The following is a 13,986-nucleotide window of genomic DNA, read 5'->3' as shown; positions in this document are numbered from 1 at the left end:
GATTCTATTTTGTCAAAAAACATACTTTGCAAAGCTATTTTGTATTGATAAATCTATTCTTAATCATCTATTTCAAAGCATTTCTTAAACAAAAATACAAAATCCTGCAGGAATTGTATCTAGGGCCATTCTCGCTTGTCTAAAATCTAAAAGCAGACTAACAAAATTTATTTCAATCACCTAATAAGAAATCTCCTGATCGTAAATTACATTTTCTGTAATTAGAAGCAAAATAACTGGCAACAGCTGTTAAATTTCGCAAGATGTTTCAAATAGAATGGTTGGGAAATTTTTCAAAGTTTGTACCTGGGATATTCTTACATTCGTCTATATTCTCAAATAAGATGCCAATTAATTTCACTCGCCTAAAAGAAATGAAACGGTCTCAAATTATACCATCCGCAGAGTAGGAGCCGTTTTGATCACCAAGTTTGAAACAAGTTTAATGCTGCGATCAAAATTTCTTTCATTGTTTATCAGTACAGACATTAATACTTCCTTCTTCATTAAAAAGAAATACTCACGAGTTACTTGCCTCTTATACTAGGAAGATGAGTATGTCAAATATATAACTCTACGATAGGCTCAGAGCACCGAAAAAAAAATTCGAATTGGAAATCGCTTGAAATAGAACGAGTTGAAACTTTCTTTGTTGTTTCCACCTAAAGATATTCTTACAAATTTCTAAATTGTAGAACGCACAAACTGTTAATTTGTTCGACTTAACTACTAAAAATGAAAATAAATAAATTATTTATTCCGTAAAGTTGGCTGTAGAATAGCTGCAAGTAAAAGGTACAAATCCGAAACAAGGAAATCCGAAGTCAGTAAAATATTCCCAATACTTGTTTTTGAAATATTATCAAACTTGCGGTTGGTAATAATAGTTTTTCCGCTTCTCAACATAAAGGATATAATTTGAAATTGTCTTATCCGTAATAACTGAGCGAAACACATTTGTTGCTATATGATACAATATAAAGCATACAATTATGTCCGTAGATAACAGAAACTAAAATTATCCATTTCTTCTATTTTATTACCTACTCTAAATTTTGACCTCTCATTTACGCTCTCTGAGGAACTAAGGTGGAGGTGTTCCACTTTAAATCACGTTATCGCTACCGGATGAGTGAAATAATTAGTTATCATTTTCTACAATGTAGGAAGGAATAATAGTATCCTAGGTAAAAGCTATACAAATATACCTAATCGTTTTATTTGTAACATGTTTAGAACTTGGATCTATGAATGGCGTGCGTTCTGCTTTTCACAATACAGGTTATAATTTAAATCACACCATTAAAAGACAAGTGAAATGGCTAAAGACTATAATAAATCGTGGACAATACTGGAATCATTATGTATTGTCCACGATTACTCAATATGTTATCATTATTAATATATATTTTTGCTATATCTTTTTATGTTATGTTAAACAAATGATACAAATTACGAACTCTTTCCCCAATATTAGGTAAAAATTCATATGATAGTACTGCAGAAACTTGTATTTTACCATGCGCCTGGCGAAATAGCACTAACTTTAGGAAATAATGTGTATACAAAAGTTTAGAAATAAGAAACTGATAAGAATAACAAAGAAGAGGAGCAACAATCTTGTGATTTTAATGTCTTTTCCGGTACACTTGCAATTCCTTATCATAATTACAATAATAACTAATATTATAAAATTTAAAGAAAATAAATACCAATGAGCAACACCTACTGTGCCAGAAACCTATGGATTCGATAGCGATCCTATTTGATCATTTTCCAATTCCTACTATTCCTAATATTTTGGGGTCTTTCACATCTATAGTACCCTACTCCATAATGTTAGATATAAGTGTATATTAACTAGCTGTTATAAATTAGTACACGAATCGAGCTTCATCCTCCTAACGTGATGACAGAGAAAGAGAAAGTTAATAAAATCTATTTTAATAATTCCTTTTTTCCACTTAAGGTAAACCAAATAATGATATATAACCTACCGTTTAATAAAAACTATGATGTCTTGCATAAAACTACTTTGAAGTACCATAAGACGGGGTTACTCGGCACAAAATTTGAAAAGAGTTTCGCGGTACTCTTTCGGTAAAAACGTGATCAGTAGAGAGAAAGTTTCAAGTGCCACCGTAAGATAGAACATGTTACTGTATTTTGGCTATAAAGTCTGCGGTTAAATTCAGTTCAAATTACCGGGAAAGCAGTCACTGTAAAGGCTGATAAAATTTAACAGATATCATCTATAAGAATTTCCGTCGAAGTTAAATTAGTTTCGTAGAATACTACTTTGATGCAGTAGTTGAAATTGAAATGTTTCAAAGCCATAAAAAACGCAAAACTGGGAGAAGGCGTTTAAGCCTGTATTAGGGGTTAATTTGCACCGGTACAAAATATCGCTTAGATAGAAAATTATTACCACTGGAGCCTCCTGTGTTTTAAATTTAGGTAGAAACTGGAACGGATTTCTTGTTAGAAAACAAATAATCAACAGTGGCAGATCCAGAAAAGTGGTTTGAGACGGGCTTCATTTAAAAGGACTTTTTGTTTTTTTTTTTTTTTTTTTTTTTAGAAATCGCTAGACTTTTGGGAACTGGGCTTGCAGCTTATACACGTAGGGATCACTAGCAACAGATTTTCAGGCAAATCTTTACTTCGGTTCAAACAGTGACTGCAACGATTTATCTAATCCGGTGTCGGGAGCAGTTTAGGAATGATTCCTAAACTGCTCCGGTGTGCTCCCGGAACCGGATCAGTTGAATCGGTTATAGTTACTGTCCGAGTCAAAATAATGTACAATGTTAATAATTATACTATAAAGACAAGGGCCAAGAAGTTACTAAACACCATTCTTAATCAATCCAGGTGAAGTGGTGACTATCAATATTGATATCTAAATGGGGGCTACCACCCCACCCACACCGATTAAAGTACCATAAAAACATCCAAAGACAATAATATTTAATCAAAACACTACTCTAAAGCTAACGTAAGAAGGAAGAAAAATTAAAAAAAAAACACTCATCACTAATTATAAATCAGTGCAGCATGATGAGGAAAAATAAATTACATTTCACCAAAATAATGGAACAACCAGCAGCAAAGCAAATACTCTGCCAAATATTCAAATGGAATGCAAATCAAGAATAAAATTAATATCAATTAAAAACGAAAGCACACACCGTTTCGCCATACCAGAACACTCATGAATGATGAACTCATAATTGCTGATTCACGAAAAAATAAGATAGTAAGAACACATGCGCAATACTCAAGTTAACATTACTGAAAAGTGTTCCTTTCCGCACAGACGTCGATTTATTAAAGCGAGCACACTTGTTCTTATTACAAACAAGACTAACCAATAAACGCCCACTTTTACCATACGTCGGGAATATCTTCAGCCTTCGAACACAATCATCACATTTTTTTTCTAACTCAATTAAACCACACAGTGCTGCAAACTGATATGAATTAATATCCGAATCTAATACAAACATATTAAACAACGACAAGTTCAAATTCTTTGTATTAAATTCATGTTATGGTTTCTAAATCGCACCTGCTAACTCGATTTTCGCCATGAAACGAAAATTCAATTACCCGCACACCGCATTCCACCAGCAATAGCACACACATACAAGCAGAAACAACATTTGACGTCACAGTAACAAACTACCATATGACTGTACAGAGACGCTTAGTGGGAAAAATATGAACTACCACCAATCTCTGAACTAAGACGTCACAGCAAAGACACGAACTGTTCAAACAAGTGACTCACGCAGAAACAGTTCCAGGAAGTGTCTAAACCTGTAAGAACCGATTAAAGTCACTGTTTTTGAGTCTAATCACAGACTTGTCGTTAAAAAAAAAAAAAAAAAAAAAAACATGTAATTTTGGGTACGTTTCAGCCTGAAAGTTACAAACCCGTAAATATTGAACTGATTAGTGTAAGGATCATATTCTTGGACAAAGGGAATAACCAAATTAAATCAGTTTACGAAAATGATTTTTTTCTTTTCGTCAGTTGGCACTTTTGTGGAACATATATTAAACTATTAGAATGTGGTTCCAGAGTCGGTACCAGAAAATACATAATTTCCTTTACAGATATCGATAATTCAAACTAAGTACTGATACCGGTACAACATTACATCAATGTTACTAAAATGCATGCAGTTTTGTGTAGAATGTAAAATGTTGAAATACTGAATTAAAACATTGCACAGAAACGTATGTCAACATACTTTTTTGTATGTTGTGAAAAGTAACCCCACCTACGAAACGTTTCACATTTCAATTTCAACAATTGCATCAAAGTCCAATTATACACACTAGTATTCTACGAAACTGACTTTGACGGAAATTCTTTGAAATTTAGGCAGTTTTTACAATAACTGCTTTCCATACCACTACAACAAATCCTCCCGGTAATTAGAACTGATTCTAACCCCCAACATTATAGCCAAATTACAGTTACATGTTCTATGTTACAGCTTATTTGAAACTAGCTGTTTACAGTTCATGGTTGTACCGACAGAGGACTATGAAACTCTTTTCAATTTTGGTGCAAAGTAACGACCGATCTGCAAAGTAACCCCGTGTTACGGCATCTAGTAACCACTGTAAAAGAAATGGAATATCAAAATTGAATGTGTCAAATCATGACGCGGAACTAGAAAAATATTTGGGAATGAAGGAATCCATATAATTAAGAAATTACGTCCCTAATGTATTGCGGTACTTCGGAACACAAATATGCAATCAAAGTAAGCATTTCAGAATGTTACCTATAAAGTACTTAGGAACGTTCAAGTACACATTAAACACGCAAGACGTGTAAGTTTATCCTAAATGAAGTATTTTTCGCTATCCTCGTTTAGCAACATTCTGCGTAATGGTCTAATCTGCATAGTAATCTTCTTTTTACTGGCCATCTAGCGCATGCTCGTTAGAGTTGTTTGAACAATAATTCATATATCATGTACGTTTATTAAGGCCTTAAAGTGATCCTATATTGAGAAATGGAGTTCCATACCCTAGAAATGATTGCTGGGAATATAAAAGGTCGACTTCATTGAAAGAAATGAATGCAAATATGAAATGGATTTGTGTATGGACCTCTACAATTAATGAGACATCCATTGTTGATAAAACATATTCTTTATTTTGTATTTTGCTAATGTCTTTCTAAGCCCTCCGGAGAAATGAAGCTAGAACCATTTGAGCTAAATCCTGAGCAAAATTACAAACGTCCCTAGTTTTTTTTTTTCAATATAATACATTCCACATTTAATTTGGAAAATTTTAGGATGAATATCATTCTAGTGATTTGTTATTTTACAAAAGTCTCTATATAAATAAAACAATATTGTCGAGCACCTATATTTTAAATACGTGCAACAGTTAGTGAGTAATGTGTAATCAGTAATAAACGAATCATCTTTTTTATCAAAAAATAAATTACATAAGATTTGTATGAGTAGTAATTTATATCTTAAAAAAAACGATTCTTTATATCTTGACAAAAAATCGATTCATTGTTATTATTTGGTATATATCTAGTGTATGTGTGCCACGCCATTTCGAAATTGTAGATTGCTAACTTACGTTCGAAATATCTCCCATAACTAAATACTTCTCGCGAAGCATTTCTTTTAACCAACAATTTTCCGAACCGATGTAACCGTATTATCAATCTGAGCCAATTAGTATATGAAAATTGAACATTACCTTTCTGGCCGAACTGAATTTAAATTTTTTGTGGTTAATTGTTGGGAGTCATTAGAGTACGACGCGCAAGTCTCCTGAACCACTATTTTTCTTAGCGTTTCTATATTACTTTCTAATGCAGGATCTGATTCTGCAAATTCTGATTTCAACATATCAACGGTCTGTTTCACATCCAAAGAATACATAGTTGTACCCTTGTCCATTGTTTGTTCTCCTTCTGTTGTAGAAAATATTAACTCTTTGTTGTCAGTGATCAGTTCGTATGTCCACCCTTTCCCTTCGAATGGATCTTCCTGAGGTAAGTCAAACACAATTTCTTCTTTGCACATCAATTCCTACTTAACAGACGCCTCTTTAGCCATTGTGAATTCAAATATTATAAGAATTTAACACTGTTATTATACTTCCCTTATATTTTTTTATTTTTTTTTTGCCAGTGTTAATGAAATGATTTACGAGAACTTTCAGAAAAGTAGCTTTATTTTCTCAATCTTCTTCGTCTGCGGTTGCGTTTTCTTTCTTGCACACTATTATCAGTAACAGGAGTGGTGGTGCCTCAGGCGGAAGCCTAAATAGGCCACAAGTGTTGTATTGGTCAAATAGTGAAAGTGAAAGGTCAGATAGCGAAAGTGAATGAAAGTTAATTGTTGCGAGTCCAATTATTTCGGAGAACGAATTATTTCGGGCGGCAGGTAATTGTGCGTTTTCTTTCGTAGAGTGATTATTATAAGAGGCACCACTTCTTATACAACCAATGGATTTTTTTTTTCAGAATGCTACAAAACTGACTCGCTTGTATCGTCTCCTTCTAGCGTTGTCTACTACAAGCAGCAGGGAGTAATCTACACCCCCTAATACCCCTCCAAATTTCTTTACACACACCCCTGATTGGAAAAGGAATACTTCCCCAAATCCAATTGTATCAATCTGTATCATATAGGTTATTTATTACATCAAGTTAAAAAAGATTTAGCGTTAAGGAAAGAAGGCAACATTCTTATTCATTTATTTCACTTCAAAATACGAAGCGACCTCGTTCTGATGTACGGCTTCGAGAACCACATGAAATCATTTTTTCGGGCGATATTTCGATCGAAACATTTGACAAACCAGACCGCTCATATCTACCCTTCTGGGCTCCGCGGTCCTTTCCGAGAAAAGAGATTGATGGACAGATGCATATGACTGAAATTGGCAACGTCTTCAGCGGTCACTACCTACTTCCTCCTCAATAAAGAAAAATGTGACAATATAGTAATAAGTCTATACCAGATTCAGTTGGTAAGTACTACTCTGCTACAGGCTCGCAACCAGAGGGGGGCTAGGGAGGGACTGGCCCACCCCAAATTTTTCATGTCCCCTCCAGACTTCAATACAAAATGCAATATTTGGATATTTGTAAGAGAATTTTTAATGACTTTGTCCCTCCTAACATATTCATGGCCCGCCAAACCTCTGTGGTGGTTTCGAGCCTGCTCTGCAAAGGGTGTATCAACGGACGAACGTTAGAAGGATGTAGTCAAAACGTTCTTCAGAAATGAAGAGATCGGTCGAAGTAAGAATTATATATATTTTTAGACTGAGTCTAGTGTTGTGCGGGAATACATTTGGCGCTAGCTTAATTTTTTGTAAAGTATATTTTTATTCATGTAAATTCATTGAATGGAACAGGCTCATAGCGATTCACTTTTTAAACTAAAGTTTACTTGTTTTCAAGTTGGTTACTAGAAGTTACTTTTTTTCAAATTTGTCAGTAAAACTTACTTTTTTGAGCAGTAAAGTGACTTTTTCGTGTGATTTATGTTTTGGATTGGTAGTTTTCTAAGAAAAGTATAAAAGCAAATGGAAAAAGTCTGGAAGTAGAGGTCTGCACGAGCTCAGACTGAGCTCGCGGGCCGGATTCGGGCTTACAAAGCATAAATCACATCGGGCCTGAGTAGTAAATTATTAAATATAAAAAAATATTTTTCTGGCCTAACTTTGTAAATATGCTCTCCAACGATATTTATTGGACCATTCTTTCTGGGGAACTTTCAGAGCACAACTGCATAAAAGTTTTTGTAATTTGTGCTTATTTCGGATTCATTTGATTATCACACGAGCACAGGCCTAAATGTTAAAACATATTTCGGACTTGGGTCGGGTCTCACATTACAAATTCGCTAAAAATTCTGGTCCCTGCAGACATCCGAGATGAAGTCACGGCGGTACCCCCCGCCACGCACACAAAAAAATTATATTTATAAACACAAGAAAGTTAATACACGAATATCATGGGATAACTCTAGCAGACGGTTCTACTAAATTTTGGCACTTTTACATTTTCAGGTTAGGTTAGAGCTTAGTATTTCTTTTAGCCGATCATGCACTAAATGAGATACGCCGTTACTAGTTGCAGATTGACGGCTCAGTATAAATAGCGTGGACGTATGGCATAAAAACTGCGTACAGTGCATGAAATACGAATCAACTTATGCTAGGTGGCGACTAAAAAGCACGAATGCTATCTAACTGAGTCAGATTAGGAGAGCAGCAGGAAGACCTGAGCGGCGACGAGGGCTGCGTCCGTAGGGAGCACACGCATAAACGAGGATAGTGGAAAGCACTCTTACACATACAATACTTTCACTATCACTCGAAATTCATTTCAATATGATGTGCAGTAATTACTTATATTCACACTTATTTCTTCACGAAAAATGTTTCACATCGTATTTTACCGATAAATATGATATTTGGTAGAACCGTCTGCTCGAGTGAACCTAAAATATTTTGCTATTTATTTATAGATCTACTTTCGGTGAGTCCTATCCTACTTTAATACTCTAGTCCACCACTCGCCTGGGACGAGTGGTTCATCTGTACGAGCGAGTATTTAACACAGGGTGTCTATTGACCTGGCAAACTTGGAATTTGTTTTTGCACCTGGAAAAACCTGGAAGTTATCAACAAACCTGGATTTTTTCTTAATTATACATTTTCACAGCATATAATAGAAAAGTCCTAATAAAAAATAGCAACCAGGAGGTTATCTGATCTGAGTTCTGTCAATGCTTCTCCATGTTTGTAACATATTTTTTGTACGCTCCCCGTGGCTGAGTTTCCATAGACCTCTTAAAAGTCTTCAGGTGGAATTTCTAACCATATTTTGTGGCAGTTCGAAAACTTTTTTGCTACATTACAAATCTAGAAATCACGGAAGTATCGGAAATTTCTCCTTTACGAAATTTTACGAAAAAGTAAGATACAAATCAGGGAAAATGGTACTTAAACTAGAAAACAAGGAAAATTGTGAAGTTTTACTCAGAAAGTGAAACATTCTTTTAGGTTTTGCCTATTTGTTAAGAAAACCCGATATCTGAAACACGAGAGGGATATAATTAAGATATATGAATGACACGTTAGTTAAAGGTGAGAACTCTAGTTGCTATTTTTAGTTACAGCACATTTTTCTCAATTGACCTTGAGCGGGGGGGGGATACTAGCAGTAACAACTTCTTTGTTTTAAAAAAACTGGAAATTAATACAAATTAATACAATAATTAATAAAAAAAACGATACACAAGTAAAGTATAAACTATTAGCTCCATAACCTTTTTGTCTGTCTTGGTTCGTTGTACTCTCACGTTCCTGCACTTTCGATTGGATCATAGAATATATTGCCCCGTGTAAGAAATATAATAAAAGTTGAAAATAATTTTTCTTAAAGCAGTTTAAATCGTTGCCTCATAAGAACTTGGACTCAACCATCATCGAGCTTTACTAATGTAAACCTACATTCAAGAATGAAATGCAGCTTAAATGATATAGTTTTCTATCATACTAAGAAATTTTCTTCGAAAGGCGGGATGTACTTAAAATATCGTATTTATGATATTCTTAATCTGTACTGTACACGGCTAATTTATAAATAAATAAATAAATAACGTTTCGCTGGCATTTTATGAGTACATCTCATTAACCCACAATGAAATTTGATTTTACATCGCTCTGAAATGAATTTAAATAATAATGATGCTCTATACAGAAGTTCTACATTTCTATGTAGAAGAACGAAAAGTCGTTTATAAAATACCCTTTTCAACAGTACAACGAGAACATTATCAGATAAAATGCTGCTGTCCAATAAGCAAAACTGAAACTAACGTTACTTAGAAATCGATTTGTAGTCATAATGACCATCCACCTTTAAAGGGAACCCAAAAAGAAGAAACCGGCGTCGGGCACATTTTTAAAACTCATTAAGATTCTATTTTGTCAAAAGAGATACTTTGCATAGTTATTTTGTATTGAAATCTATTCTTAATCTTCTATTCCAAAACTGTTCTTAAATAAAAAACACAAAATTCTGCGGGACTTGTATCTATGGCCATTCTCACTTCTATCCAAAATCTAAAAGCAGAATAACAAAATTTATTTAACTCACCTAATAAGAAAGACGTGATCTCAAATTAGATTCACTGCAGTTAGAAGCAAAATAACTGGCAATAGCTGTTAAAGTTTGAAAAATGTTAAAAATAGAATGGTTGGGAAATTTTTCATGCTTTGTACCTGAGATATTCTTACGTTCCTTTATATTCTCAAATAAGATTTCAATTCATTTCACTCGCCTAAAAGAAATGAAACGATCTCAAATTATATCATCCGCAGAGTAGGAGCCGTTCTGATCACTAAATTTGAAACAAATTTAATGCTAGGATCGAAATTTCTTTCATTGTTTGTCAGTACGGACATTAATACTTCCTTCTTCATTAAAAAAAAAGAATACTCGCGAGCTACTTGCCTTTTCTACTAGGAATAGCTGGATGTCAAATACATATTCTACAATAGGCTCAAAGCAGCGCAAAAAAAAAAAAAAAAAAAAAAACGAATTGGAAAGCGCTTGAAATACAACGAATTGAAAATTTTCTTTGTAGTCTAAACCTAGGGATGTTCTTATAAATTTCTTATAAGTTGTAAAAAGCACAAATCTAAATTTGTTGAACTTAAATACTAAAAATGAAAACTAAGATATTTATTCAGTAAGGTTGGTTGTAGAATAGTTGTCACGATCGTTGCCATGAAGGAAAAATTCAATTACCCGCTCACCGCATTCCACACATACAAGCAGACAGAATATGTGACGCCGGCAGAGTAACAATGTACCATATGACTGTACAGACACCCAGTGAGAAAAATATGAACTACCACCAATCTGTTTACAGTTCATGGTTTTACTAACAGATGACTGAATCTCTTTTCATATATTGTGGGAGTAATGCCCGATGTGCAAAGTAACCCCGTGTTAAGGTAGCTAGTTACCATTCTAAGCGAAATGAAATATCAAAATTGAATGTGCCAAATCATGACAAAAAGCTAGAAAAACGTCTGTGAAAGAAGGAATTCATATAATTAAGAAATTACATCCCTAATATATTCTGTTAATTTGGAACACAAATATACAAGCAAAGAAAGCATTTCAGAACGTTACCTATAAAACACTTAGATTCGTACAAGAACACATTCAACACGTAAGACATGTAAGTTTATCCTAAATACAGAATTTTGCGCTATCCTCGTTTACCAACATTCTGCGTAATGCCGTAATCAGCACAGCAATCTTATGTTTACCGGACATCTAGCACATGCTGGTTAGGGTTGTTTGTACAACAATTCATTTATCATGTACATTCACTAAGCCACTAAAGTAAATATATATTGAGTAATTTAGGCCCATACTCTAGAAATGATTCCTGGAAATGTAAAGAGTCGACTTCCTTGAAAGAAATGAGTGCAGCTATGAAATGGTTTGATGTCTGGACCTCTACAATTAATGAACATCCATTGATGGTTAAAATATTATTTATCTTGTATTTTACTAATGTCTTTCGAAGCCCTCCGGAAAAATGAGGCTAGACACATTTGAGTTAAATTCTAAGTAAAAACACAAAAGTCCATAGTTTTTGTTCCAATATAAAACATTCCACGTTTAAATTTGGAAAATTTTAGGATAAATACCATTCTCACGATTTCTTATTTTACATAAGTCTCTACATAAATAAAACAATATTGTCGAGCACCCATATTTTAAATATGTGCAACAATTAATGAGAAGTGTGTAATCAATAATAAAGAAATACTTAGTTTATCAAGATCTGAACTACATAAGATTTGTATGAGTCGTATCGATCTTATTTTTATTTGGTATACAGCTTGTCTATCGGTGTCATGCAATTTCCAAATTGTAGGTTACTAACTTACGTTCGAGATATCTCCCATACCTAAATATCTCTCGTGAAGTATTGCTTTTAGCCAACAAAATTTCCGAACACATGTAACCGTATTATCAATCTGAGCCAAATAGTATATGAAAAATTGAACATTACCTTTCTGGGCGAAATGAATTTAAATTTTTTGTTGTTAATTGTTGGGAGTCATTAGAGTACGACGCGCAAGTCTCCTGAACCACTATTTTTCTAGGCGTTTCTATATTCCTTTCAAATTTAGGATCATCTTCTACTGCTAATTCTGATTTTACCCTATCAATGTTTAGTTTCACATTCAAAGAACACATAGCTGTATCCTTGTCCATTGTTTCCTCTCCTTCGGTTGTGGATAATATTAACTCTTTCTTGTCAGTCATCTGTTCGTATGTCCACCCTTTCCCTTCGAGTGGATCTTCCTGAGGTAAGTCAAAAGCAATTTCTTCTTTGCACAAGAATTCCAACTTAACAGACGGCTCACCAGCCATTGTGAATTGAAATATAATAAGAATTTAACACTGTTCTTATACTTCCCGTATATTTTATGTTGCCAGTGTTAATGAAATGATTTACAAGAACGTTCACAAAAGCAACTTTATATTTAAAATCATCTTCTCCTGCAGTTTCTTATTTCCTTAGCACCGATCGCTCTCTCGGCAATTGTTTGTTTGATTGTAGCAGCCGGATGAAAGTGAAATGGAACCAGGATGTATACCGTTTTAGTTCAGATTTCGGGCAAGTGAGATCTTTTGTCGCTAGTGTAGCTCAATATCACATACCGCTATTCTCTTGTTTCAGAATGTATCCATCCATCTTTATCCTTTTAGCGGGAATAGCAAATCCTGTATTTTTATATGCCATTGCGGTTTGATTGACTGTCGAACTCCCGTTGCGTATACTAATTTTATTTAATATACGTGCTATTATTGCTTCAAGTGCTACTTTTGATTGTGACTTGTGCCGCGACTTAAGATACTTAGTGCGTACAATTTAATATTTTAACACAATTTTTCCGCTTGTGAACAATAACTGGTCGTGGCTTTTGCATGTATGTGTAAGGCCAGTTTTTGACGAAAGCATTTATCGTAGCATTTCTCGTAGCAGATGTGCTGCCAAAAATCTCGTATAATATTCTATGGCATGAAAAGTATATTGTGCTTTTACATGGTAGCATTTTGATAAGCATTTTTTCGTGACGTAGCAAACAAATTACTGGAGAAGAGCGCAATTATGGCTCCAAAACTAAAAGCAGATGTTTCAGTCACTATTTCTTCTAAAGCCCGTTTTCGCATATGGTTATTATGATACAAAGGACTTTTAACGGTGCAGTTATACTATACAAATCCATAGTTTTTATAATTTTCAGAAGAAATTTCTAGTATGGTAACGAAAATATGGTGTGCACTTACATCTGAGATGCGTATTTATGTGGAAATATAGAAATTAAAGTCGAACCTGAAATGCACGCAATTTTCAATAATCTGCCATAAAATTTTGGCAGGTCTGTAACTTTCCCATTTTGTATCGAAAACAGAACCCAACCATCCCCATCGGGGCTTCTAACCCATTCCCACTACTTACTTCTCCTCCTCCTACTAGTACTACTACTACTACTACTACTACTGCTGCTGCTTAATACTACTACTTACTCCTCCTCCTCCACCTCTTACTAGTACTACTACTACTTATACTATGGATCCGTATAGTAAAACTACACGTTACCACCTGTTAAAGTGATCCTGCACCGGAGAATGCAAGAGCACACCAATAAATCAAACGAGAAATTTTTTTAATGAATTTTTGTATGTAGGCTATCCATATAGTGAAACTGCACGCTTTAAGTTTGTACAAACAAGGATGTTCCTCATATTTTTTTTAATCAACATAATAATAGTATCCCTACTCTAACTTTTTTCTTTACTACAATTCAATTTCCCACACATCGCTTTCTTTTAACACACCACGGCGCTGCAATCGGAGCAGAAATGCTGGGGAAAAT

The 13,986-nt window shown here is 34.3% G+C and overlaps 1 protein-coding gene across 5 annotated transcripts in view; it reads right to left on the bottom strand.

Annotated features, from left to right (window-relative positions):
* Window positions 1-13,021, bottom strand: part of LOC145690915 (uncharacterized) — a 48,487-nt gene extending 35,466 nt beyond the window's left edge. For 2 of the 5 annotated variants that reach the window (XM_081766349.1, XM_081766346.1), the window contains exon 1: window positions 12,111-13,021. In XM_081766349.1, the coding sequence (XP_081622475.1) occupies window positions 12,111-12,475 (365 nt within the window). In that variant the 5' untranslated portion in view covers window positions 12,476-13,021. Of the gene's footprint in view, window positions 1-5,745; window positions 6,217-10,203; window positions 10,356-12,110 lie in introns of those variants that run through there. The other 3 variants (XM_081766350.1, XM_081766348.1, XM_081766347.1) reach the window with 3 other exon arrangements.
* Between the last annotated feature and the right edge of the window lie 965 nt (window positions 13,022-13,986).

The sequence above is a fragment of the Thermobia domestica genome, chromosome 7, assembly GCF_964235325.1.
Source record: "Thermobia domestica chromosome 7, izTheDome1.hap1.1, whole genome shotgun sequence".
Classification (NCBI taxonomy): Eukaryota; Metazoa; Arthropoda; class Insecta; order Zygentoma; family Lepismatidae; genus Thermobia; species Thermobia domestica.
The sequence above is the reverse complement of the archived record's forward strand: the minus strand, read 5'-3'. Positions and strand labels throughout refer to the sequence as shown.